This window comes from Heterobasidion irregulare (assembly GCF_000320585.1).
Source record: "Heterobasidion irregulare TC 32-1 unplaced genomic scaffold scaffold_05, whole genome shotgun sequence".
In the NCBI taxonomy this organism is placed as follows: domain Eukaryota; kingdom Fungi; phylum Basidiomycota; class Agaricomycetes; order Russulales; family Bondarzewiaceae; genus Heterobasidion; species Heterobasidion irregulare.
The window spans coordinates 1,858,315-1,883,093 of NW_009258201.1; the positions used below are offsets into that span (position 1 = coordinate 1,858,315).

The 24,779-nt window shown below is 52.4% G+C and overlaps 12 protein-coding genes across 12 annotated transcripts; 4 read left to right on the plus strand and 8 right to left on the minus strand.

Moving 5' to 3' along the window:
• Nucleotides 1-2,826: 2,826 nt before the first annotated feature.
• On the minus strand, nt 2,827-3,225 carry HETIRDRAFT_243218 (uncharacterized protein; the record flags this gene model as incomplete). Its single annotated transcript, XM_009548261.1, has 1 exon — nt 2,827-3,225. A coding segment is annotated over one exon (399 nt), but the record flags the coding sequence as incomplete, so codon positions are not given.
• A 2,572-nt stretch (nt 3,226-5,797) lies between these two features.
• Nucleotides 5,798-6,179, plus strand: HETIRDRAFT_451633 (uncharacterized protein; the record flags this gene model as incomplete). Its single annotated transcript, XM_009548262.1, has 2 exons — nt 5,798-6,062; nt 6,124-6,179. 2 exons carry the CDS (start codon nt 5,798-5,800, stop codon nt 6,177-6,179), a joined length of 321 nt encoding a protein of 106 aa, XP_009546557.1.
• Nucleotides 6,180-9,030: 2,851 nt separating this feature from the next.
• HETIRDRAFT_318907 (uncharacterized protein) lies at nt 9,031-9,438 on the minus strand (the record flags this gene model as incomplete). Its single annotated transcript, XM_009548263.1, has 1 exon — nt 9,031-9,438. A coding segment is annotated over one exon (408 nt), but the record flags the coding sequence as incomplete, so codon positions are not given.
• Nucleotides 9,439-9,858: 420 nt separating this feature from the next.
• Nucleotides 9,859-10,230, minus strand: HETIRDRAFT_318686 (uncharacterized protein; the record flags this gene model as incomplete). The annotated part of the gene is made up of 1 exon (XM_009548264.1): nt 9,859-10,230. The coding sequence occupies one exon, from the start codon at nt 10,228-10,230 to the stop codon at nt 9,859-9,861; it is 372 nt and encodes a 123-aa protein (XP_009546559.1).
• A 1,174-nt stretch (nt 10,231-11,404) lies between these two features.
• HETIRDRAFT_317277 (uncharacterized protein) lies at nt 11,405-11,917 on the minus strand (the record flags this gene model as incomplete). Its single annotated transcript, XM_009548265.1, has 1 exon — nt 11,405-11,917. One exon carries the CDS (start codon nt 11,915-11,917, stop codon nt 11,405-11,407), a length of 513 nt encoding a protein of 170 aa, XP_009546560.1.
• Nucleotides 11,918-12,209: 292 nt separating this feature from the next.
• Nucleotides 12,210-12,602, minus strand: HETIRDRAFT_318248 (uncharacterized protein; the record flags this gene model as incomplete). Its single annotated transcript, XM_009548266.1, has 1 exon — nt 12,210-12,602. A coding segment is annotated over one exon (393 nt), but the record flags the coding sequence as incomplete, so codon positions are not given.
• Nucleotides 12,603-12,916: 314 nt separating this feature from the next.
• Nucleotides 12,917-13,135, minus strand: HETIRDRAFT_318896 (uncharacterized protein; the record flags this gene model as incomplete). The annotated part of the gene is made up of 1 exon (XM_009548267.1): nt 12,917-13,135. A coding segment is annotated over one exon (219 nt), but the record flags the coding sequence as incomplete, so codon positions are not given.
• A 2,853-nt stretch (nt 13,136-15,988) lies between these two features.
• On the minus strand, nt 15,989-16,281 carry HETIRDRAFT_169056 (uncharacterized protein; the record flags this gene model as incomplete). The annotated part of the gene is made up of 2 exons (XM_009548268.1): nt 15,989-16,141; nt 16,195-16,281. The coding sequence occupies 2 exons, from the start codon at nt 16,279-16,281 to the stop codon at nt 15,989-15,991; spliced, it is 240 nt and encodes a 79-aa protein (XP_009546563.1).
• Nucleotides 16,282-16,704: 423 nt separating this feature from the next.
• On the plus strand, nt 16,705-17,851 carry HETIRDRAFT_318607 (uncharacterized protein; the record flags this gene model as incomplete). Its single annotated transcript, XM_009548269.1, has 4 exons — nt 16,705-17,197; nt 17,274-17,580; nt 17,635-17,724; nt 17,794-17,851. 4 exons carry the CDS (start codon nt 16,705-16,707, stop codon nt 17,849-17,851), a joined length of 948 nt encoding a protein of 315 aa, XP_009546564.1.
• Nucleotides 17,852-18,575: 724 nt separating this feature from the next.
• HETIRDRAFT_146212 (uncharacterized protein) lies at nt 18,576-19,390 on the plus strand. Its single transcript, XM_009548270.1, has 2 exons — nt 18,576-18,716; nt 18,778-19,390. The coding sequence occupies exon 2, from the start codon at nt 18,871-18,873 to the stop codon at nt 19,144-19,146; it is 276 nt and encodes a 91-aa protein (XP_009546565.1). The 5' UTR covers nt 18,576-18,716; nt 18,778-18,870; the 3' UTR covers nt 19,147-19,390.
• On the plus strand, nt 19,225-20,907 carry HETIRDRAFT_451635 (uncharacterized protein; the record flags this gene model as incomplete). Its single annotated transcript, XM_009548271.1, has 2 exons — nt 19,225-19,331; nt 20,592-20,907. The coding sequence occupies 2 exons, from the start codon at nt 19,225-19,227 to the stop codon at nt 20,905-20,907; spliced, it is 423 nt and encodes a 140-aa protein (XP_009546566.1).
• On the minus strand, nt 20,516-24,769 carry cyp83 (cytochrome P450 monooxygenase 83; the record flags this gene model as incomplete). The annotated part of the gene is made up of 9 exons (XM_009547582.1): nt 20,516-21,097; nt 21,227-21,521; nt 21,625-21,749; nt 21,909-22,327; nt 22,395-22,497; nt 23,015-23,268; nt 23,324-23,423; nt 24,112-24,177; nt 24,332-24,769. 9 exons carry the CDS (start codon nt 24,767-24,769, stop codon nt 20,972-20,974), a joined length of 1,926 nt encoding a protein of 641 aa, XP_009545877.1. The 3' UTR covers nt 20,516-20,971.
• Nucleotides 24,770-24,779: the final 10 nt, after the last annotated feature.

The window sequence follows — 24,779 nt, forward strand, 5'->3', positions numbered from 1 at the left end:
CGAAGTACAAGAAATTCCGCTCCCAGACCTAGTCAGGAGGCAACTAGGACACGTGCCTCGAGTCAAAGATCTAGTGGGAAGGGACTAGATCACGCGACTCTCGTCTGGCCCACATAGCGGAAGAACGACAAAGAGCGGGCCACTCATCCAAAGTCTATTCCGCCACAGTCGTCCGCGACGACGTAAAACTAGGTCTCGTCCGGGATGACGATAAACTAAGCATTGCTTTTCCACAATATTTGTGGCGAAACAACGTCCGCGATGACGCAAAACTATTGTCCCTTTCCACATAGGGATCGTTCGAGGCCAATGGTAACTCGACGTCCGCAATGACGATAAACTACGGGCATCCGCGACGATGTAAAACTACCGTCCCTTCAAGTATAGGGATCGTGCGTGGCGATCTTGACAAGGTACCGCGCGTCCGCAACGACGTTAAACTAGTGCCCCTGAACCTAGGGGTTGTCATTGACGTCCAATCCCCTGGACACCAATGCGTCCGCAATGACGATAAACTACTTGCTCCCGATCGCATGGGAGTTGTGATTCATCAATCTGGTGAATCGTCCGCAATGACACAAAACTATTTGCTCCTTACCGTATAGGAGTTGTGGATTGACCGCCATGGTGTCAATCGGTCCGCAATGACATTAAACTACGTGCTCCTTACCGAACAGGAGTTGTGGTTGTTGACCAAGACCGTGGTCACCAACCGTCCGAGATGACGTTAAACTACTCGTCCCTTTTTCAATATAGGGATCATCGGTCGACACCATTCTTGACGAGAATGTGTCGACAATGTCCGAAATGACATTAAACTACCCTCATCCTCGGAGGAAAAGCCTATCGTGACTCGAGGGACATAGTCAGACGATAGCCCGCCTATCGCACGGCGTTAAACTGCGAGGATGCCTATCGCACGGCATTAAACTGCGAGGATGCCCACCTCACGGCATTAAACTGAGCGGTCTCCTAAAATTGAGACGTACAAGTTATCCGGTTTGATAAAGTATAAACCGTCCATCATGCCTCAGTGGAATCTGGAGCGGGTAAAGTCTGGTCTATGGCCCTATGCACATCACCGATGGAAATTCCGGCGTGCAGAAACATCTTTCCCCACAGATATTCCATGTTGATGATGAAGGACGTCCGCAAAGACGTTAAACTACGGAATCGTCCGAAACGACGATAAACTACGGACCGTCCCGCATGACGTTTTAAACTGCCAGTCGTGGATATATCTCGCAACCCGACAAATATATCAGCTGTGGTCTAGATGTCCATTCGTGCAAGCGAACGGGCAGACTTGGGAAAGGAGTCAGACTCCTCCTTATTCCTCGCTGCACCCTTCAAGTCTAATTCTCTTCACATCCTTGCCTCGAACCCAACACTACACGTGGTATTCCCCACCATAGGCCCACGTTTGTGAAAAACAAACTCTGGACGCCGTAAACTGCCTCACCGGAGATGAGTCCACCGTATGGGGACAATACTGCTTGGGATTTGGCTGCAACCTCACCGGAGATGAGCTCACCGTATGGGAGCGATACTGCTTGGGGCGTCATGACTGGTAGCCTGGAGAAGTAGGCCTAAGCCTTCGTAAAGCGATCAACCTACTTGTCCATGGGCGCCATCCACTGTCGTCGAGAGGAACAACAAATCATGAGGATAGACGACTATCCTGGAAACACTGAGGTTTGGCCCTCGGAGAAGGAAGAAGAAGAACCTGATGACACGAATCGGAACCCACATGCTAGAGTTTCTATTCATCCACACACCACTCGCATTCCTACGCCTTTCTTGATACTATTCCAGAAGCGGGCTGGAAGTAAGACCGCGATGAGGTTTACCCGCGGCAAAATCAATCCCACGGGTGAAGGAAGAACATCCTAGAGAGCGGAGGCTTGGATACCCTCACGACTCGACAAACAAACAGCTCAACGGAGATGGAAAACTCCTAGAGGATCAAACGACGTAAGTCGGTCTTCCTCCCAGAAAACGAAGTCATGTCTCGGAAGTCGCATCCGGAGACCATCGTTGAATCAAGAAAGCAAATCGTATATGGAGTGGCGATGAAGCGCACAGCGCTGTCCTACCAGGCGAATAGGACGTAGAAAGGGGGTATTGTTATGATCACGTTCTATCGGGCCTACACGGCGGTCTATACCGATACGATCATCACAAATATCACGCGGCCTCACAGGTTGAGGCGTACACCAAGGTACAGATATTAACCTTGGTCATCCACTCCCAACGGATCACCTTATCGTTGGTCGAGTATCACGGGCCTATTGTATTAGCGGGCATGGAACGCCGCCTTATAAATTACTCACACGCAGGGCATGAACCTCCTAGTCTTTCCTGGCCGGAAGGAGACCAACGGAGAAGCACAAGAGTAGTCGTTATTGAGAGAGACGACTTAGAGAATACCTACAGATACATATTCGGTATTCTCACGCCCTACTTCCTAAAGTAGTATAAAAGGCCCATAGAATAGGCTGAGGATCTTCAGTCTATTCTCTTCGTTCTCCTGTATCTTCACATACAGGAATCTTCGTTCTGGTACTGTCTTCCTACAGTACCCTTCGTTCACTGTAGTCTTCCTGCTACAGTCTTCATTGCTATAACGCAATACACTTCTGGCTCCTGTGCTACACGTACAGTCGAGACCACCGTTCCACACATCCTCCACGAGTGACCTAGGGAAGAACCTCCTACTCTTGGGGTTACCGACGAGCAGTCGTAACAGCAGGTGATGAGCTCTAGGAGAGAGTGGAGGTGCATACCTCCAAAGTTTTTGCATTGTGTGTAGTTGGCAAGTGCGGTCATGATTGACTGGTCAAGTTTTGGGCTGCATATGACATCAAGTAGCTGTAATTTGACATGGTTGCGGCCAAAGTGCAGTTGGCCATGCACTCTAGCTGCATGTGTGATTGCTTCTGACCAGGGTATGCATTCAATGCATGGTCGTGCTTGTGGTGAGCGCCCGTTGCCTATGCACCATAGTTTCTCATCTTTGATCATGTAGCTAATTGCACGGTGGCATGCACACCTTCTCATTTGAATGCTGCTTGTGTGATCTGTATTTTGCAAAGCATCAATTACTTCACGGAAAATAGGTTCATTTACAAATCTTTCTTGGAGCTGCTTCAGTTCTGGGCTAACTGTGGTGAGGAACAGGTCATGAATGAGGCCGGAGGATTCCTCCCAGTCCTGTCCAACTGTCTAGTTGCTGCCGTTGCCCTCTTGCTGGAATCCTGTGTCATACTTTTGGCTAGGGCTATCTGCGGGGTTGCTGGCTCCCGGCCATTGCCGTACAGTTTGGATTTTGTAGGCCAAGATGCCATTATGCCATTATGTGTGGTGTATGTTCAGGTTGTCGCCTAAGAGGAAGTCCCATAGGGCTTGGCAGTCTGTCTCAATTTTGATGGCTGAGCCCCAGATGGTGTCGGAAAATTTGTCAAGGCTGAACTTGAGGGCTGCAAACTCAGAGAGGAAGGGTTTGTATCTTTCTTTGGTGCAGGACATTATTTTTGATGCGAATGCAATGGAGTGCCGGTGAGTTACTGTTTTTCCATTAGGGAGTGTTGTTTTGTGGTTCTGGGAAAGGATTCCCACAAATCCATGTTTGGATCCATCAGTTGTGACAATAAAGGCGCGGCTGTCAAAAAGAGGGGATCAGAGGACTGGTGCGGAGGTGAGGGCTGCCTTAATGTCAATAAATGCTTTTTGGTGTTCAATTGTCCACTGGTCTTTTAGCGAGTAGTTGCGTAGCGCTGATGAGCATGGGTATGCTCTAGGCACCAATACCCCACTTTTCGCAGCTTTTCAGTATTCTTTGACCGTTCGGCATACTTAGGACCGACCGATCCCGATCCGTTCGGCGATCTCAGCCATTTTTCAGGTGCCGACTTTGCATTTAGACCTCCGCACAGTCGTTCGGAGCTGTTCACAGTCATCCTATCCATCTATCATCACTCTCAGCAGTAGGGGCTCCCCACAGACTGTCGCGGCCGATCGCCGATCGGTTCGGTACACTTCACATGGTCGGCACATTCGGTCGGCTTCGGTGTCCCGAATCGGAGGCGGCCGAACACTTTGTTGACTCAGAACGGATCTGTCTTTCTATCTCTTATCGTCCTTATGCCTTCTGTTGACCTATCCTTTGTTATCTTCAGAGCTCCCAAGTTTCTAAATGGTTTACCCATGTGGCATGTGGTTCTTATCTCCAGGTCCATGTGGACTCACCTTGGCAATCTCTCCACTTATTTAGACTTTAGAGTTATTGCTTCTTATCTTATAGTGTTTGCAACATCACTCCCTTATCTTCTTTACCTTTGATCACTCTTGGCACGCATTTCTGATTGCTCTATGCCTCTGCCGATCTCCTTATCTTGTACCTGTTCGGACTTACTATAAAAGGGCACCTATGGCTTTGCAATACATCAGCTTTGGCTCCCCCCTTGTTCCGATTCCATTTGTGCGCTTGTGTCCATGAGACTTTGAGCCATTGCCTTCCAATCCTTGTTTGCATTTTGCCCTTTTGTTTGTGTTGTTGCGTTCGATCACAGCCCTCCGCCAGAGCCCTCGTCGTCTTGCTCTCTCCCTCTCATCTAGTTTGTCATCCTCTGCCAGGGTCCAGTGTGGCCTTGCACCCATTCCCTTCCCTTTGCATCCCGATCAAATCCCGATCAAACATCGACCGACCGACCGACCGACCGACCTACCGACCGACCGACCGACCGACCTACCGACCGACCGACCTACCGACCTACCGACCGACCTACCGACCGACCGACCGACCGACCGACCTACCGACCGACCGACCTACCGACCGACCGACCGACCGACCGACCGACCGACCGACTTACCGACCTACCGACTTACTGACCTACTGAATACTTCGATTTTGGAGTTGTTTGTTCACTACACTCCGAACACTTTTAGTACGCTCCCTTGTTGGTTGTTGCACAGCTTATAGTTCCTTGCACACTAGAACTAGCTCCTGCCTACCTGCGCTTGTAGGGGTGTTTCTTGGGTGTGTTTCGCACTCAGAGGCATCACCAGCGTATCATTTTGGAGCCCACCGCGAGGGGTTGGTTCTCATCTCAAGGAACTTAGGCTGCTTCATCCCTTTTGCAATCACCAACTCTCTGACCGATCCCATTCCATTCGCTGACATCCCCCTACCACCACTACACTGTTCCGAACACGCTGCGACCCCGCCGATCAAACCCCACCCTCACCTTGACCTCTGCACGACCCTAACATCCTCTTCGAAACCTCACTTCAGAACCTCGATTCCTGCTGCTCCCTTGATCTCTTGTGGTTTTTGCTATCCTTTGGCACTTGTCCCCCCTCGATAATTTCGATTTTTGTTGGCGATTTTATCCCTGATTCTTTCGATATTTTTCGGCGATTTTACCTCTGATTTTTCGATATTTTTCGGCGATTTTTACCTCCGATTCTGATTGCATTGTGTTCACATTTCATCCCCCTAATTCCTAAGGTTGCTTTGAGACCCTGGTACACATTCCAATCGCCTGCTGACATCTGAAACCTCTACTTCAGCCATTGACGTCCCTTGCCACATATCTTGCCTACATTTGCCTTTCCCTATTTGCCCTCCTTCCTTTTCTTCATAGATTGATCAAATACCATCCCCCTTTGACCTTAGAAGCTCCGATCCCGATCGCATCCTGTTCTTTTTCTTCAATTCACACTTTCGGTACTTATACTCCATTCGCATTTTTATCCACTCTTCAGCTTTGGTTTCAGTTCTTTGCATTTGATCGCTATGGCCCCCCCGACCATGCCAGCTCGAGGCGATCGATCCGCACCCACTTTCGACCCCAGCCGACCACGCACTCTTCGCCGATACTTTGCAGACCTTGACTTTCACTTTGTTCGTTCGGCAGTCAACAGCGACTTGGAGCGGAAGAGACACGCCTGCCGATTCGCCGATCTTGACACCTCCGACCTCTGGGAGTCCCTGCCGACCTTTTCGGACCACGCGAAGACATACCAGGACTTCTGTGACTCTGTGTACAAGCTTTATCCTGGTGCCGATGATGATCGCAGATGGTTAGTTGCTGACTTGCATAGCCTTGTCGGAATGTATAGCCGGATCGGCATTGGCTCACTGGGGGATCTGGGCGTCTATTACCGAAGATTTCTAGCGATCGCACTCTTTCTGCGTCAAAAGAATCGGATTTCAGAGGTTGAAGAAGGGCGTACCTTTGCACAGGGATTTCAGACAAAACTTTGGGTTCGCATCTTGCAGAGACTACAGATAAAGCTTCCCGATCACTTCCCCGATGACCCCTATTGTCTTGACGATATCTATGATGCCGCACGATTTGTTCTTCATGGCACCACCACCTCTTTCGCACCTCCCTTGTGTCAGTCAATCATGGAAATCGGCGCGACCGCAGTGCAATCGGGCGACCTTGGAACCACCCTAACACGCATCGCCGAATCGTTCGGCAAAGCCCTCAGCTCCGCGATCAGCTTCGGACGTCCGCACGCACACCCAGCTCGCTGCCAACGATGCTCATTCTGTGGTTTGACTGGCCACTTCATTGCTGCGTGTCCTTCTGTTTTGGAGTATGTCCGCATCGGGAAGTGCATTCGGAATTCGGAGAACAAGGTGGTCTTGTCTTCAGGTTGTTTTGTGCCACATAGGATCAAAGGACGCACTCTCAGGGACCGGATTGATGAATGGTACCGATGCAATCCCCAATCGAATGCTATGGCCAGCCTAGAACTTGGAACCGATTTTCAGTCGCGCCGATCGGCGCCCATCATCTCCAATTTCGGCCCTCCCTCCCTGCGCAGTCCTGGATTTACAGGTAGATTTGCTTGTTCTAATCGCATTGCAGCACTCGAGGATGAACTTTGCCGCCTTCGAAAGCTCTCATGTCCCATGTCCGATGGCCGAACAGACGTTCGGAAGCCCGCCGAACGTTCGAGATGCACCATACTCCCTCCATCAGCTTCCAAACACCATCCACTCTCATTGTCCCCTGACCCGAAATCTTCGGCACCTTTTTCTAGGCGTTCAGAATGCTTTCCACTTTCGCAAGCGGCTATAGGGCACCTCTCCGATGACGTACCATCACCTCCCAGTGTGTCTAGCGATTCCAATCATCCTGTTATCTCAATTTTTTCGCATTCATTTATACCACCTTCATCACTTCCTCCGAAATCATCCTTAATGCACGTCCGATCGCATCAGCCCACCTTTTACCGACTCTGCCCTCCGAACGCCTTTCCCAACCACCGATCATGTCTGTGTACTTCCAACCACACTTGTACCCCAGCCGATTTTGCACGCTTTCAATGGCACAGGCACTGGTCTGATCGTATTGGCACTCTGACGGCTTTGGCACACTTCCGATCGCTTCGGCGCACCACTGGCCGTAGGGGCTCTCCGACTGCATTTGATCCACATCTGATTGCATTGGCGCATTGCTGATTGCGCACATGCTCCGACCACATCCCTGCATCTCCATCTCTAATCACCCTACAATGAGTTTCACTTGACTTTTAGACCTGTTGCTTGCTCCGAACCCCTCCATTTGATTTCCTTGCATATTCGTTGCTGTGCTGCTCTGGTCCGACCGCCTGACTGAGGACAGTCAGTATTTCAGTTGGGAGGAGATGATGAGCATGGGTATGCTCTAGGCACCAATACCCCACTTTTCGCAGCTTTTCAGTATTCTTTGACCGTTCGGCATACTTAGGACCGACCGATCCCGATCCGTTCGGCGATCTCAGCCATTTTTCAGGTGCCGACTTTGCATTTAGACCTCCGCACAGTCGTTCGGAGCTGTTCACAGTCATCCTATCCATCTATCATCACTCTCAGCAGTAGGGGCTCCCCACAGACTGTCGCGGCCGATCGCCGATCGGTTCGGTACACTTCACATGGTCGGCACATTCGGTCGGCTTCGGTGTCCCGAATCGGAGGCGGCCGAACACTTTGTTGACTCAGAACGGATCTGTCTTTCTATCTCTTATCGTCCTTATGCCTTCTGTTGACCTATCCTTTGTTATCTTCAGAGCTCCCAAGTTTCTAAATGGTTTACCCATGTGGCATGTGGTTCTTATCTCCAGGTCCATGTGGACTCACCTTGGCAATCTCTCCACTTATTTAGACTTTAGAGTTATTGCTTCTTATCTTATAGTGTTTGCAACATCACTCCCTTATCTTCTTTACCTTTGATCACTCTTGGCACGCATTTCTGATTGCTCTATGCCTCTGCCGATCTCCTTATCTTGTACCTGTTCGGACTTACTATAAAAGGGCACCTATGGCTTTGCAATACATCAGCTTTGGCTCCCCCCTTGTTCCGATTCCATTTGTGCGCTTGTGTCCATGAGACTTTGAGCCATTGCCTTCCAATCCTTGTTTGCATTTTGCCCTTTTGTTTGTGTTGTTGCGTTCGATCACAGCCCTCCGCCAGAGCCCTCGTCGTCTTGCTCTCTCCCTCTCATCTAGTTTGTCATCCTCTGCCAGGGTCCAGTGTGGCCTTGCACCCATTCCCTTCCCTTTGCATCCCGATCAAATCCCGATCAAACATCGACCGACCGACCGACCGACCGACCTACCGACCGACCGACCGACCGACCTACCGACCGACCGACCTACCGACCTACCGACCGACCTACCGACCGACCGACCGACCGACCGACCTACCGACCGACCGACCTACCGACCGACCGACCGACCGACCGACCGACCGACCGACTTACCGACCTACCGACTTACTGACCTACTGAATACTTCGATTTTGGAGTTGTTTGTTCACTACACTCCGAACACTTTTAGTACGCTCCCTTGTTGGTTGTTGCACAGCTTATAGTTCCTTGCACACTAGAACTAGCTCCTGCCTACCTGCGCTTGTAGGGGTGTTTCTTGGGTGTGTTTCGCACTCAGAGGCATCACCAGCGTATCAGCGCTTTTTGGTAGGTGAATTTGCCTTTTCCCAATGGAATGGATGCATTGCAAAGGAGATCTGTGAGGGGTCAGGCAATGTGGCCATAATCTATACATACGGAGTGGTAGTAATTGCTTAGATGTACAAATCCTGACAGACCTTTTAATGTGGTAGGGGTTTCCCAGTTGACGAGGGCAGATATCTTGGAAGAATCTGTGCCCACGCCATTGGGGCTGATTGTTTCACCAGCAAACTTTGCTGTGGTCATGAAAAACTCGGTTTTTGCCACTGAGAGGGATAGGCCTGTTTCGCGGATTTGTTGTAGGAGGGTGTGGAGGTTGGCCATTCCTTTGGTGAAGTCATTTGCTAGAACACCTCCATCGTCAACAAATAGCTGACAGAGTGTTCCAATGAGGTCTCCGAGGGCAGTGGCAGTCATGCCACCAAAGCAGGATGGTGCATTGGTAAGGCCAAATGGCATGTGGAGGTACTTGTAGTATCTATGCCCTGCTACACAGAAGAATATATAGGGCTGGTCCTCCTCTGCGATGGGGCAAGCATAAAACCCAGATGCAAAGTTGAATACAGTGACCCACTGATGTCTTGCGAGTGCTTGTTGCTTTGCTTAGATATCGCCTTGTGGCATTGGCGGGACTGTTGTGAGATTATTAAGCACTTTGAAGCTTTGGCAGATGCACCATTTGTTTTGTTTTGTTGCTAGTTCAGCTGGTGCTGGGTTGGGATTGCGAGGTGGAAGGTCATATTTGAGTGGGAATCCATGGGTTGTACATTCATTGTTGACTCAGTGTTTGAGTTTGTCTTCTGTTAGGCCTTTGATTGTGTGGGCCTTTTGTGCAAGGATAGTGTTGCCACAGAACTTGACATCTTTGGGAGCTATAGGGGCAATGATCCCACTTTACAGCATAAGATCGATGTGAGAGAAGAAGTAGTCTTGTTTATCACTGAACAGTGGTTGCTGGTGCACTTTCCACGGGATTTTTGTTCCAGTTGGAAGGTTGAGTTGGTGCGTGGCATTATGTACAGGGGAGACTTTGCTGATAGATAGTGTGAAGCAATCTGCAAATTTAATAATTAGCGCTTCTACTTGGGCATGCTCATCGGTGGTGAGGTCATTGCAAATTTTGATATGTTGTAGGAGTTCTTTTGTGTGCTCTGTTTTCCATGCGTTTATGTGACATGTGTAGATTGTGTGGTCTTCATGAGAGTTGATTTCAGGTAAGTCTGCCACTTCGTTCCACAAGACAGGTTTGGATGTGGTTGGTGGCATATATTTGCTTGAGGGGGATTCATCGTCCCTCTGTAGCATTGCATGCTGTTTGGTATCCAGCATCAGATAGGTGTCTGACACTCCTCTTGGTAACTCATTGATGAGCATGCACCTGTGCCAGGGTCCGAGGGAGGTATTCGGGAAGCTTTGGGGAGATACCAAACATCGCTAGACGAGTACTGAAGACGCCGACTTGCACCGAACACAGTCAGTCCTCACCCAACTGATGGCAACCCTCCGAATGACGTTTGGCAGCACTTGGGTCAGTTTGCCCACACTTCACGTACTTACCATGACTGCATAGGAGTATTACAATAGGTGTTTACGAGATCGGAGCCAGTATTCCATGTCGGCCGATGTCCTCCGTACGTTGGTCGGTCCTTATCGCTTATCTTCCCAACTGCCACATGGTAGGTTAAACGCAATCTTGCACCATTACTTGGCCACCCTGGTCATATGTTACGTCTTCTTTATTTTTCATTGGCTCACCAATGCCTGTTCCTGCTACCTACACTTGGGCAACGGATCCCGAACGTTTGGGATTTTGCCATTGCTGATTAACTTTTATCTTATCACCTTCAGAACCTATATGGACATCTCACCTACCTTCTTATTTTATCTGATTGCTAGGGCTTGGCGTCCATTCGACATCTACTCTCATTTTGTGTTTGATATTTTACTTAAGAACTCTGTTTACTATAAAAACCTACATACAACTCTGGAATAAACCAGCTTTTGCACCCCACAGTTCAGAGCTCATTTGCACTCATCTCAACCATCGAAATTGTATTCGTCAACTTCCGAAACCTTGTCATCCTCGTCGTTCGGCCTTGTTTGCATTCGTACTTGTCTCTTCGCTTGTACCCCTCGTCCTCCATTGTATATTGTCAGAATCCAGTGTGGCTCTTGAAGCACGTAGTTGTCGGTCGTAACACTACCTTCTTGTTACCGACTAAATCCCCGATATGACCAACCAAATATTCGGTCGGTGTTCAGCGCAGTCCCGAAACTATTCGGGCGCTATAATCCCACACTCCTTGCTGCTTCTTAGTGCACCATTGATTTCTAAAGTCATCACTAACAATTCCTTGTGTATTAGATACTAGCTTCAGCACCCCCTGCATTAGAGGTTGTTTTGGTGTTGTGCTCAGCACTTAGAGCCACCTCTAGTGTATCAACGCCCAAGCTCAGCCCATCCTTGAAGATGCTGATTTGTCAAGTCATCAACACTTGACTCATCCAACCACACAATATTTTCCTTTGCTATCCTCCTATGCTTCCCTTTCCATATAGCCCTGACCAACTCATCACGCTCTGCTGCTGTCTTCGAGATTTGCTTGATTGTGATCTCCATCTGAGCAAGAGCCCTCGAAATAGTAAAAGTAGAGACCCATACATTTTTGGTGTCAAGGAGGTGTTGTTGAATTTCATTGAGGTAGGCAGCTGGGTTCCTTTCAATGAAAGCCTTGATACTGTCCTTGTCTGATTGATCAAGCATTTGGTGAGCACCCCAGGTACATGCATTTGGGTTGATGATGAGACCAAACTTGTGCTCTAACTGAAGGATTCTATAAACAGAGCTTTCGGAACACCTAGCACAATGTGCAATCTCTGAGACAGTAAGCTGATCATTGTAGTGCCAGTCAATAATGAGTTCTCGAACCGAATGAGAAAGGGGTGGAGGCATGGTGAGATCAAGTACTGTAAAGAGGCGAGTGTGCGATATGCTCAGAGTAGGAGCCCCAAGCCCTGAGGCCCAGTGAAAATCCAGTCTAAGAAGACCTATTTGTATCTATTATAGCATAAAAACATATATCATTTATAGCGCTGATACGCTAGAGGTGGCTCTAAGTGCTGAGCACAATACTAAAACAACCTTTATTGCAGGGGTGCTGGAGCTAGTATCTGATACACAAGGAATTGTAAGTGATGACTTTAGAAATTGAAGGCGTACTGAGAAGCAATCGGGGAGTGTGAGATTATAGCACCCGAACGGTTTCGGGACTGCGCCGAACACCGACCGAACATTTGGTCGGTCGTATCGGCGATGCGGTCGGTAACGAGAAGGTAGTGTCGCGACCGACAACTACGTGCTTCAAGAGCCACACAGGACTCTGACAATATATGAGGGAGGACAGGGGTACGAGCGAAGAGACGAGTACGAACGCGAAGGAGGCCGAACGGCGAGGATGGCAAGTTTTCGGAAGTCGACGAAGATGATTTCGATGGTTGAGACGAGTGCGAATGAGCTCTGAACTGTGGGGTGCGAAAGCTGGTTTATTCCAGAGTTGTATGTAGGTTTTTATAGTAAACTGAGCCCCTAGGTAAAATATTAAACAAGAAATGAGAGTAGATGTCGAATGGGCGCCAAGCCTTAGCGATTAGAGAAGATAAGAAGGTAGGTGAGATGTCCATATGGGTTCCGAAGGTGACAAGGTAAAAGTTAATCAGCGATGGCAAAATCCCAAACGTTCGGGATCCGTCGCCCGAGCGTATGTAGCAGGAAAAGGCATTGGAGAACCAATGAAAAATAAAGAAGAGGTATTGTACGACCAGGGTAGCCAAGCAATGGTGTAAGATCGCGTTTGACCGACCATGTGGAAGTTGGGAAGATAAGCTATAAGGACCGACCGACTCACGGAGGACATCGGCCGATACGGACTACTGGCTCCGATCTCGTAAACACTTATCGTAACACTCCTGTGTGGTCCTGGTAAGTACGTGAAGTGTGGGCGAACTGACCCAAGTGCTGCCGAACGTCCTTCGGTGGCTTGTCGTCGGTCGGGTAGGGACCGACCGTGTTCGGTAATAGTCGGCGTCTTCGGTACTTGTCTAGCACTGCTCGGTATCTCCCTAAAGCTTCCCGAATACCTCCCTCGGACCCTAGCGCAGGTGCATGCTCATCAGCGCGACATAGGGCCAGCTATCATGACCTCAGTTCACTAGGCGAGTATAGATGAAAGCTTCCCATGGATCCGCCCATGAGATTATTTTCACCTATGCATTTTATGTTAAGTCCGGTGAAAATCTTCACAACTTGCATGGGAAGTCCCGCAATATTAGTCTTTGAACTCTGTCCACTTCAGCGTGGCCTTCGTCTGTCTTCCTCCCACCATCATCTACACACCCTCTCTTCCTCTTTGTATTGCTTTCCCTTCTTCTTTCTTTACCCTTCTACACTCACTACCTTGTCCACCCTGGTCGGTCACCACATTTCATTGGCAGTGCTGTCCAGTATGTATGTGCCCATTTTGTCTTACTATATGCGCATTTACTGACCATTCACATATCCCCTCACGTGCTGATGTCTGCACATCGTGCATGCTCTTTGTCCCGCTGTGTGTGCTCTTGCGTGACGTCCTTTCAGGTGCCATCAAGCTTGGGCAGCCTGTGCGCAGTGGCCCATATAGGTGTGGAATGGTGCGTGTATGTATCCATGGAAGTCAAGCTCTGGTGCAGCATTGTCAATGGCTTGCTCACGAGCGTGGTTCTGTATGTAGGCTTCTCCATCTGTAATACTAAGTTCTCAGGTGCGTATATGCGCGCCGTCCCATTGCACTGTCCTTGTCAGGTTCATCGGGGTACGTCAGCTGCGCAGGAGACTGCCTCCACTTTTCGCGTGCCATGAGTGAATTGACTTGCTGCCGTCCGCCGCCATCAGATGTGCTGCACTCTCTCACCGCTGAGTTTCTCATAGCACCCCCATGCCCCTGCATTCTTGCGCTTGTCTTGGTGGCGCACGTCGAGGTCCACCACTTCTCTAATGAGATGTAGTGAGCATAGGTAAGCTGAGTCATTTCTTGCTGGTAATTGGAGGGAGCACAGGGCCGGGAGGGATGTTTTTGACAGGAGAGTTCTGTTATAAATAGTACTACCTAGTCATATCACAGTATATACAAATGAATAGCATGATAATTGAGAGGATTTGAGGGCCTATGCCAGGATATACTTGTAAAGTGTTCTTATAGAAGGTATTAGAGGATCATAGATGTGAATTGGTAAGGCACATAGGATGGCATAGGCAGAAAATTTTTGTCGAGAATAATTTGTCGACCTGGCTCACAATAGATCTGCATAGATTTTTGTCTATCCACATCTAAGGTAGTCTATAGCTGTCACTACTATAGGTAGTCTTAGCTCAGACTTTCTCTTCTTAGACCAGATTCTCACTGGGCCTGAGGCCTGAGGCCCAGTGAGAATCTCGTCGAGAGGAAACTATCGAGAGCTAGAAAACGAGTCCAATCTATCGAAATGTAGGTGAAAATATGAAGACGCACGATTGTTGAAAAACAGAATTTACACCCCCAGGGGATTACTCAGGAAAAAGCTGAGTTTGAGATCCACAGCAAGATACCCGGCAAATGCTGACACCACAACAAACCATCGGTTCTGAAATCATTCCATATCGTACTACCTCAGCATTCTTCTGAGATTGATCAGCATCATTTCAGCTTCGCCATCTCAGAATCAAACCAGCCCATCTAGGCCCTCGTCATAGATAAATCCCAATCGGGTTATATCCTCTTATTAATATCATTTAATTCAACCATGTGATAAAAATTGCCTATAAAATTATATTTCTCTATCGACAGACATTGTTGTGATACTACATGAGGACCTCCTTGCTGGCATCATCAACCACCCCGACCTTCCTGACTTACAGAATCCTAGAACTCATAGTCTCCACCAATCTTCCACAATTAGCATTGCACCACCAATTACTACACACGCAAAATTTACTTACCGTGCAAGGACAGCACCGATAGATGTTCTCATACAATCCTATCAGTAATACCTATATAACAGTACTAGTGGACTGTTCATCAGTCCAGAGACTTTGCTGGGCACAGGGATAAGAAACACCACTCACCGACATGCTATAAAACCTAGTCAGCCTCCCGAGTCACAATCACTCCCAACCCCATGCATGGCAACACCTGTGAAACAAAATGTAAGATGGTACAGCCTGCCTTTCACACTCCCTGTGGATATTGCAAAAGCCCAAGGTTGACATGCAGACAGAACACCCCAAGTCACCAAGCTGCGAGCAGAGCAATCCAGAGCCGTCAGTCAGATCCCAGCAGCCGAGAATTTTCTAGATTGTGTCTGCAGCAAGCCCCAAGATTCAGCTCAAGCCAAGTACTAGTCCACATTGGCAGTCCAGAGGTATTAGTATCGGGTGTCAGAGCCTAGACACATGCAGACAAATCGCATAGGGCAGGAGATGCCTGAGGAAAAAGACAAGGGCTGACGCGCTGACGGCGCCTGCGAGGCACCGTCACCCTTTGTCACACTCGTCACACTGCCCTCCCCTTACGGACCACTGAAATACTGGCATTCTTGAGAGCATTCCTTCATCATACTGCAGCAGGAAAGTGTATAGGAATGTTATTCTATATAATTGTATTTAATATACTTGAAGGCCCCGTACCAGGAGAGGCAGCCACGGCATGGGGCGTGACACCGCGGCTAGGTCCTGCGGCACCTCTTGAATGCTCCTCAACATGCAACAATTGCAGCCTATCCGCGAGCAAATGCGACAGCCCGGCAATCACACTTTGATCGAACGGCATGTTAAATTCTGCCCCGAGAGAGTAAAGAGACTCATCCAGGGGTGCAGAACAGTCGACCCAATGTCTATTCAGTGGCTCTGCAGGGTCAGGGGATTGGAGGGAGCAGGACAAGTCGACACAGATTTCTGTGAGAGGGGCGGCCACCCGGATCACACGTTCCGTCATAAGAGAGGGATGTGGAGATGTCATATCTGTTTGTTTTTGAAGGAACGCAACATGTTCGGAGTGTGTGCTGGTGTTTTCATGATGGGCGGTGTCATATGTGTTCTTCCATTGAGCATCTTTGCAGGCCAAGCATGTCCACAGATTTTTTTTGGGACCAGTCCCGGCGCATTAATCTGTTCCGAAGCACATTAGTGCCGTTTGTCTGAAGAGGGAGGTGCACACTTACAGGTGGGGTGTCGAAAGCCTTTGGCCATGCTTGGTGGACAGAAGGTTGTGATAGTTCTTGCAGGCACAAAGCGCGGAGTCTGGACATGCTGATTTAGCAAGATTATATCATGGCCAGGTGCATCTCAGCAAAATTCTCACATTGGTTTTCAGGATTAGTCTGAGATTCCGCCACCTCAGCATAATCTCAGAACTCAGCCGGGTTAAATGCTGAGCAGGAGTTTGTCAGCTTCAGTCTGAGTTCACTTGGTTTTAATTCTGATATCACTCCTGGTTTCTACGCTCGGATCACAGATCGGTTGCCATTTCCTATGAAGCCCTGGGGGTGTACTTTGACTCGGCGTGTTTGATTTGTAAGGGAGCCACTCGTGTCGCCTACGCCTTTCAATCTATGCTCGATAGGCATACATACGCATAGATACTCCTCTTTCTATTAGCTCGCTTTGATCTATATCTCTGAAGGACAAAGCTTCTCACACCAACTGCAAGTGCACATGTGGCCAATGGTGCGATGATCCCCACAACTACATTGATGACCACACTAACACCTTCAACTGACACAACAACCGTAGCTGTGTCAGTGTTCACCATCGCGCCACCAACGTCATCACTCGCTGCTGCATCAATGCTAGTGACTACACCAACTTCTGCACCTGTGCCTATGCCTACATCTTCATCCACATCCACGTCCACGTCCACGCCAGCAATCGTTTTAGTGCCCATGATTGCACTGGCACCGACACCCATGTCTGCGCCAGCCGCAACAGTCACAGCAATGCCCCCGACCCCGCAAACACCTGCGACTATGCAGGCATCAACAATGGTACCGACGCCTCCAAGTGAATCATCGCCAGCAACCACACCGGTGCCTAGCACAATCACGCCGACCCTCACAAGCATGCCAATGCTGACGACTCTTGCTGGTGTGTCCCCCATGCCTACCAGTGCTCCAAACAGCAGCACTCAGGATCAGAACGCAAGCAATCATGGCACTTGGAGGAAGGGTACAGGAAAGGCATTAGTTGTGGGAGCTACAAACACTCTAAAGTAAGCAGATTCTCAATTGTATTCCACCTCGAGCCGCACCCTTCTGCCCCGTGCCCACCGCGTCCGTCTCCCACTGTAACACCACGCAGAATGCCCGCCAGGCCCGCCCTTTCCCCTCCTTATCCGCGGCGCTCGCTACTATCTGTGCATTCCACCGCGGGCCGAGCGGGACCTCCTTGACAATCGCGCCATATATCTGTGGCGCCGCAATGGGTGCAGGGTACTCGGTGCTCGAGAGCGACGGCGAGGCTGCACAGATCGGGATGAGCAGATCTGTCTCGGACGCCTGCTCCCCCACGTCACCGTCACCCTCCCCCTGCTCTTCCTGGATGCGCACGGTGTGCGCTCCGGGCTCCGCTCCTGCCATCATGTATACTGATTGTTCTCTTCTTAGGAACAACTGTGCTCGGGACTGGCAGCACCTAATGGTACCCAGGCGGCATTTGAGAAGCATTGGAAGGGCTTGTCACCAGAATGCAGATTGGTAAGTACATGGGCCCTTTGTATTCATATTGAGCACTCAACGAGAGAGTTGACATGACCCTTTCCATAGGCATACAAGCATTCATAAACACACTGCGAGCATCAATGTTAGTAGTTGGGCCCCTTGAACGGCACATATGGTGAGTGGCCTGTTGGTTCCACACTGCTAATTGTATAAGACTCTTGATGAATACTTTGTACATTATCAGCTTCTTCTTCCTAGTTGTACTCGCACCGTAGGCGGCCAGCGCATTGTTCCACGCGCTGCCCTCACATTTCTTGCGCATTCAAGGTTCTGCGCGCCGGCTTCACTTTTCTCGCACGTTATTCCCCCTTCCATCATTTAGCACTGTCACTTTGTGGATCCTACGGCACAGGTGGGCCGAATTGGTTTGTCATTGTCTCACGTTTTTGTATTGATTTCGATAGATTAAGCATTTACATACATACCATCAGTTCTCATGTTGCTAGATATGAATAGATACCCCTTGCCGGCCATAGCTTGTGCTCGAAACTGGTGATGAATGGCTAGATAAGACTTGATGTGTATAGATCTACATATAAAATGAGGGAGGGGGCCATGTGTCACTCGATATCTAGATAGTTCATCAAAGTACCGAATCAATGCTCATAGATCCAGCTACATGTGGATACATGTGGATCGAGGATCGGTCCAAATTTTCGATGAGCATCTATGTGGAATATCAAAGCACTATCATACATCTCGATAGATTTTCCTCGATGGGATTCTCACTGGGCCTGAGGGCGTGACAGGGCTTTGCCGATCATCCCGACCTGGGGTGCTCAATTAGGCAAGTCTTGGCTCAGGAACCCGATTTTTCTCTGATGCAACTCTCTCAAAAATTATGCAAGACCCTGTAATACGACAAGTTCTACGTCCTATGGCTGTTGCTGTTCATTCCAAGGCTGAGTTGAACTCCGAGTAACCATGTCACGCAGCACTAGGATTCAGTTCGTCAAGGCAAGACCCTCGTACGTACGCATGAGTCGACTCTCCCGCCGTACACCAAAAGCCGAGACACCCACCTATTAGCCTCCCAGCCTCCCAGCCTCCTGCTTCAATAGCCCTCCTATACCCTTTCTCGTCCATCATCGCTAGCGAATCCGCCTGTCCACAGCCTCTGCGATGGACATCTTCATTCCTTCGATTGCCAACTTTCATCGTACCGCATATGACCGAGCGGCTCAGCTACGACAGCTTCACGCCTGTGTCCTCGTTCACAACCCTCTGAAACAACTGTTCGAAGGCTTACACCGACCATGCAGGTGTCGCCGATCCATATTCGTCACTGACATAGACATCGGGCGGCGATGCCAAGTGACGTTGATGCGACACCTGCCCACGCCTGCGTATCTCGATCGATCGACCTCACCGTGCAACCTGCGAGGACCATGGCAATGAACAGTCAATACATCGCACGACGGTCAAGGTGCCAGCCCTACTGTACTTGGGAACGACTGGGACTCATCCGTCTCCCCCATGTCATGCGCATCGCCGATCGCCCGCCATCGACGTGATCTGAGGGACCCCCGCGTCGCGCTCACGCCGCTTCTCCGGCAACAGATCTCGCAACGTCGATTCGGATAGTACGTCACGTCAGGCGCACGACTGCGCTGTGCAGTACGCCGTGCGATCCGACCAGACGTAGACACGCGAAACCATGCGATGAAACAGCCACTGTAGTAGGGTACTGCACGCAGCACCGCTCGAGTGCGGGAGACGGATATCGGCGTGCTTTTTGTAAATGCGTCGCGGTTATTGAACGTTGAACCATCATACGCGGTGCTAGCTGGGAACATTGGATGTCAAGATCCCACCACCTCACAGCCATTGACCCCTATCCGCTCGACCTGACCTTTCTGGGTATCTACTCCCGGCCTCTCACAACTTACAAGCTCTTCCAATTCCCATCTTTGTAGTATCTGCCCTTGTCGCGTGGTAAATCAATGACGCCTCCACAGCGTTCTCGAAGCACCGGCCGGTCGCCCACAGCACCGCAGCTGCGCCGCGAGACGCACATAGCATTGCACCGCGCCATGCCTTCCTTACCCGTCCTATCCATCTCTCGCTTACGCCAAACGTCCATCGTCGACCGCATACGACGTGCCACACCCTAGTTGGTCCGAAGCCCCCCGCCCTTACCACTCCACAGCGATCTTTGCCAACTCAAAGGTTTCACGTCTCTCACTCGTACGTGCCTGCGCAAGCGGGCGAGCATCATTCTCGAACGAGCTTAGTCTTTACACAAAACTCGCTGGCAAGGATCAACCCTCAAATTCACACGACCGGAGCCGGCTCGGAGGCGAGGTTGGGCATGGAGGAAGGAGCGGGAAGATTTATATGTACTTGAAATGTCGAACATAGGGTTCTGTTACCCTGATACGACAATAAATGGAATTTTTTTAAAAAAAAAAAAATCATACGCGGCGCATGGGTGGCATGTAGGAATGGGGAAGTGGCCTGAAAAGAAATCTCAACGACTCCCTCATGACCTGAGCCTCGCACTGCCAGTTGCCCCAATTCCTCCCAAAAACTTCCTACTCTTCAACCGGGTCTACACACGCATCGCGGAAGGCCAAGTCCGCGCCTGTGTACTTCACTCGAGCAAAGCGTGGTGTTTGAGGAAAGGTGAAATAAACGTCGGGCCAGATGCCAGGGATCGTCTAGGTAGGAGGACCGTTCGATGCGAGTTGTCGCAGGTTGTCGCCCTGTGAAAGAGGGCAGTGAAGCGTGATCGTGACTCTTGTACGCGGGCGGATCTCACTGTATTGTGTAGGGGCCGCGTATGATACTAGTGCACAGGCCTAGGGACACACCACCACCCGCCCCGCGCGCTCGCAAACCAGTGTGAGAGCCAGCGAGAGCGGCGCAGGAACCCAGGACCGAGAACCAGATCACGGAGGGCTAAATCCATCGTATACTCGTATACTCGTGTATGCGCGCCTCGAGAGTCGCACCCGTCACCCGTCCTACTACTCGTACACCCATAGACCAGCTACAGCCCGTCCCCCCTCCCTCGTCCATCTGCCCCTCCCCTCCTGCGCCGCGCGAGCCCCTCCCACGACGACGCCTTCAGCTCCCACACGAGTACACATAAACACACGCCCGCAGGCCCCCTCCCATCCCATCCTGTCCCGCCCATATCCATCCCTCCGCCTCTAGTAGCAGTAGCAATGAGAGCCTCCCGATCTATAGTCACGTCGTCCCACCTCGCTCGGTCGACCGGTCAAATTAGATAGTTGATACTTGGTACAATCCGCCCTAGTCCTCGTCCTCTCGCACGCGCCGGATGCGCAGCGGCATCTGGTTCCCCGAGCCCGGCGCGGATTGGACGAACGGGCGCGTGACAACGCTGTGCGACGAAGGGCGCGCGCAGCGGAAGGCAGCGTGACGATGTCAGACGATGAAGTGGCAAGAAACCAAGTTGTATAAGTTTGAGAATTAGACGCAAGCGAGCGGGATCATAGAAAAAAAAACGCACTTGACGCGTTTCTCGATCACGACGTCCTCGTCCATCGAGAACTCGAGGTCGCGCAGCAGCACATACAGAAACACCTTGATTCTGCCACAAACCAAACCCCCCCCCCCAAAAAAGAATAATGATAATAAGTCGCAGACCAACGCAGCGCGGAAGGGGGCAAGGAGCGAAAACGCACTCTGACAACGCGAACTTGTACCCGATGCACGCGCGGTGCCCGTCGAGGAACGTGAGCGTGTGCGCGTACAGGCCCTGGAGCTCGCTCGCCGCCTTGGGCAGCGCTATCCACCTGTCCGGCCTGGCGCGCGCAATCGTGATTGCAGCGCCAACAGTAAGATGAAATAAAAAAGACCCCCGTCAGCGCTCAAAAAAAACAACAACTAAGAAAACACGCGACACACCGGAACTCCTTCGCGTCCTCGCCCCACACCTCCTTGCTCCGGTTCACGGCCTGGATCGGTATCGTGATGATATCGCCCCGATGCAACCGCACCCCGCGCTCGATCGTCCACTCCTCCTCCAATCCCTCTCGCTCCCCCTCCCCCTCCTCATCCTCCTCATCGCCTCCGCCTATCCCTCTCCACCGCCCCGCCCACCTCAAAACCCTCCGTACCCGCGCGCGCACCTGCCGCGCCAGCCCAGCCCCCAGCGCCGCCATGGCGCCCCGCGGCACGCGCACGCGCACCCCGCGCGCGACGGGCACGACCGTCTCGCGCGCCGCGCCGACGTACGTGCGCATCGTGCTCCCGACGGGTGCATGCAGGCGCAGCGCCTCTTTCACAGCGCGGTCGAGCGCGGGGAGGCGCTCGATCGCGGCGAGCAGCGCCGGGTCCGGGTCAGATTCGGACTCGGACGTTGCGGCGGGGTCGGGGAGCGGCGCCTGTGTGCGCGACGAGGCGCGCGGCGGCGCAGAGGACGGGCCGAGCGCTCTCAGCGCGCTCCTGAGCCTGTGCTGCTCGTCGGGCGCGCGCGCGAGCGCGTAGAGCGTCCATGTGAGCGCGGAGGCGGTCGTCTCGTGCCCTGCGGCGAGGAACGTCGATATCTGCGAGAGGACCTCTGAGAGGGACAGCTGCTGTGCCGGGGTCGAGGCCATGTTCGAGCGGACTGCACGGCGTAGTTCAGCGGTGGAGCGGGAACACGAGATGGAGACGGGAGGAGGGGTTGTACGCACTCAGCACGCTCAGGATATCCCGCCCGAGCATCGTCCGATCGCCCTCGATCCGATCCGCCGTCTTCCTGCCGACACCACCGTCGACGCCCGCGTGTGCATTCGCCTTGTCACTGCCCATCCCGTTTCGCTTCTCGCTGCTCGAAACCCGCTGCTCGGCGCCCCACACCGCCGGCGCTGCCAACGCGGGGGTCGAGGGGGGCGCGAGCGCCGCGATCTCCGCCTCCACGAACGCGCGGCGCTCCTGGATGAGCTGGAGACCGATGCGGCGCATCGTCGCGTGGGCCTCGTGCATCGTCTCGTTGTTCCGGCGCTGTCGGCGACGACGCGGGATCGGCGGGCAAGGTAGATTCCAAAATAAACCACGCGCGCGTGGACGAGAATAGATCGCGCAGAGCGGGCGTGCGGGCGAGGAATCGGGGGCAAGGGCGGGGCCGGGGATGGCGGGCAGCAAAAATAGGAGCACCGCCGAAAGAAGAAGCAAAGATAGAGAGAAGACGCGGAGTCAGTATATGGCGACATCGAAGCGGAACGACATTGAACAGGGAAGATCAGACAGGCACCACCAACTATCCCAAGTGGACCACGAGTCCACAAAAACGCGCCAGAGATCGTCCAGAAACCGCCCCAGGACACAACGATGACGCAAGGGGATGACAAAGGCGACCGCGACTCACGAATCGCCGCAGCAGCGGGAACCACACTTGCAGCACGGTCATCACCCTGAACCGGCGCGCGGTCGAGAAGATGACGCCAAAAGCGGCGGCGAGCTCCGAGTCGCCGTCCGAGTCGCCGTCCGCGGTGGTGACCGCGTGGTTGTCGGCGTCGACGAGGCGCTTAGTCGCGCTGGCCAGCGATGCGAAGCGGTAGCCAAAGCCTGCGGTACGAGGACAGATGATGTTAGAGGACCAGGTCACGGGACCGCGACGCACCTGCTTCGCCGATGACGTCGAGCGTCGCGCGCCCGAGCCACGACAGGACGTCCACCGTCGGCCGCGTCTCGACCGTCTCCTGCTTCGGCTTCTCGCCGTCCTCCCCTACGCAGCGATCCGCCCCTCGCCGATGTCTGAGTCCGCGCGTCTCTTTATTCTTTTCCGCGCATCCATTCGTGGGCCCGTTTAGGGGTGCGAGTGCGTGCCGCACGGGGTCCAGCGAGCGCAGGATTGCGAACGAGTCGACGGAAGAGCGTGGTCGGACTTTGGCCGCGTGCGGGGATGTCGGAGGCGAGATGAGTGAGGACAACGAGGAGAGCGAGGGGGGCGGGGAGGAGGGTATAGGCGAGGGGGACGACGAGGGGGGCGGTGGAGGAGGCGCGTCCTGTGACAGACCGGGGGAGAGGTGTAGTTGGGCCGAGGCGGGGTGGTCGGCGATGTGGAGGAAGGTGTCGCGAAGCTGTGTGTCAGCGTAGACATGAGCGTCGATGTGAATGAAAACCCCATGATACGGATGCGGGCACAGGCGAGGGGCGTGTGCGGGACCGGGGCGGCGGGGAGGGTTCCAGAGATCAGGCCATGTGGACAGCGTGGGTGAGTGTGGGAACGATCGGAGGAATTCAGACGACGAGAGAGTAGAGAGAAGCGAAGAAAGGAGACACAAAGGATGCGAGGGGCGAAGGAGGCACGTCAAAGGGACGGGAAGGGAGACGGCCAGGACAAGCGAAGGAAACGAGACGGGATGAGAAATACGGCATTTTGGAGGAATGGTCGGGACGGGGGCGCACCTGCGAGGCCTTGCTCCAGAAAATAGGGACGAGGGTGCGGACGTGAGGCGCGGTGAACGCTTGGTTCTGTACAGTGTATACGTCATTCAGCCCTCGAGGAAGTCTGCAACGGGACGTGCACTCACCAAAATCTTGCGCTGTCAGCCGCGCGTGTCCGACCCAAGTCAACACCGCAAACTCAGCACAAGGCCTTCCCGACACGCAACGTGGGCGCACACACCTGTCTCCGATGCACGTCGCCCTCGACGGTCAGCAGCCCGTCCTGGCCAGCGGCCATCGCGGCCAAGCTCTCCCTCACGAACTCGGGCTTCGGAAACTCGTACGCCCTGCCCAGGATCCACGCGAGGGCGGCAGGGTCCGTTGTGAGCAGCCGCCTGCCACCGACGAAGCCGCGGTAGACGAAGGTGGAGCCGTGGTGGGCGACCCACTGGGCGATGACATCGGTGTTCTCCTGGTCGGCGATGGCTGCGAGGTTGCCGAGGAGGAAGGAGGGGGCCCTGGGTCCTGGGAGGAGACGGAGCGGCGAGCGGGCATCGTGGAGGAGGAGGGCGAGGAATGGGTGGAGGAGGTAGAGGAGGAGGAGGAGGGCGAGGGCGAGGAGGAGGGCGGGTGCCGGGCCGGGGAGGGCGAGGGGGAGGGGGAGGAGAGGGAGGGACATGGGAGGAGGG

Excerpts from the sequence above, each read along its gene's own strand:
- HETIRDRAFT_146212 (XM_009548270.1), top strand. The coding sequence starts at position 18,871 with ATGGACATCTTCATTCCTTCGATTGCCAACTTTCATCGTACCGCATAT.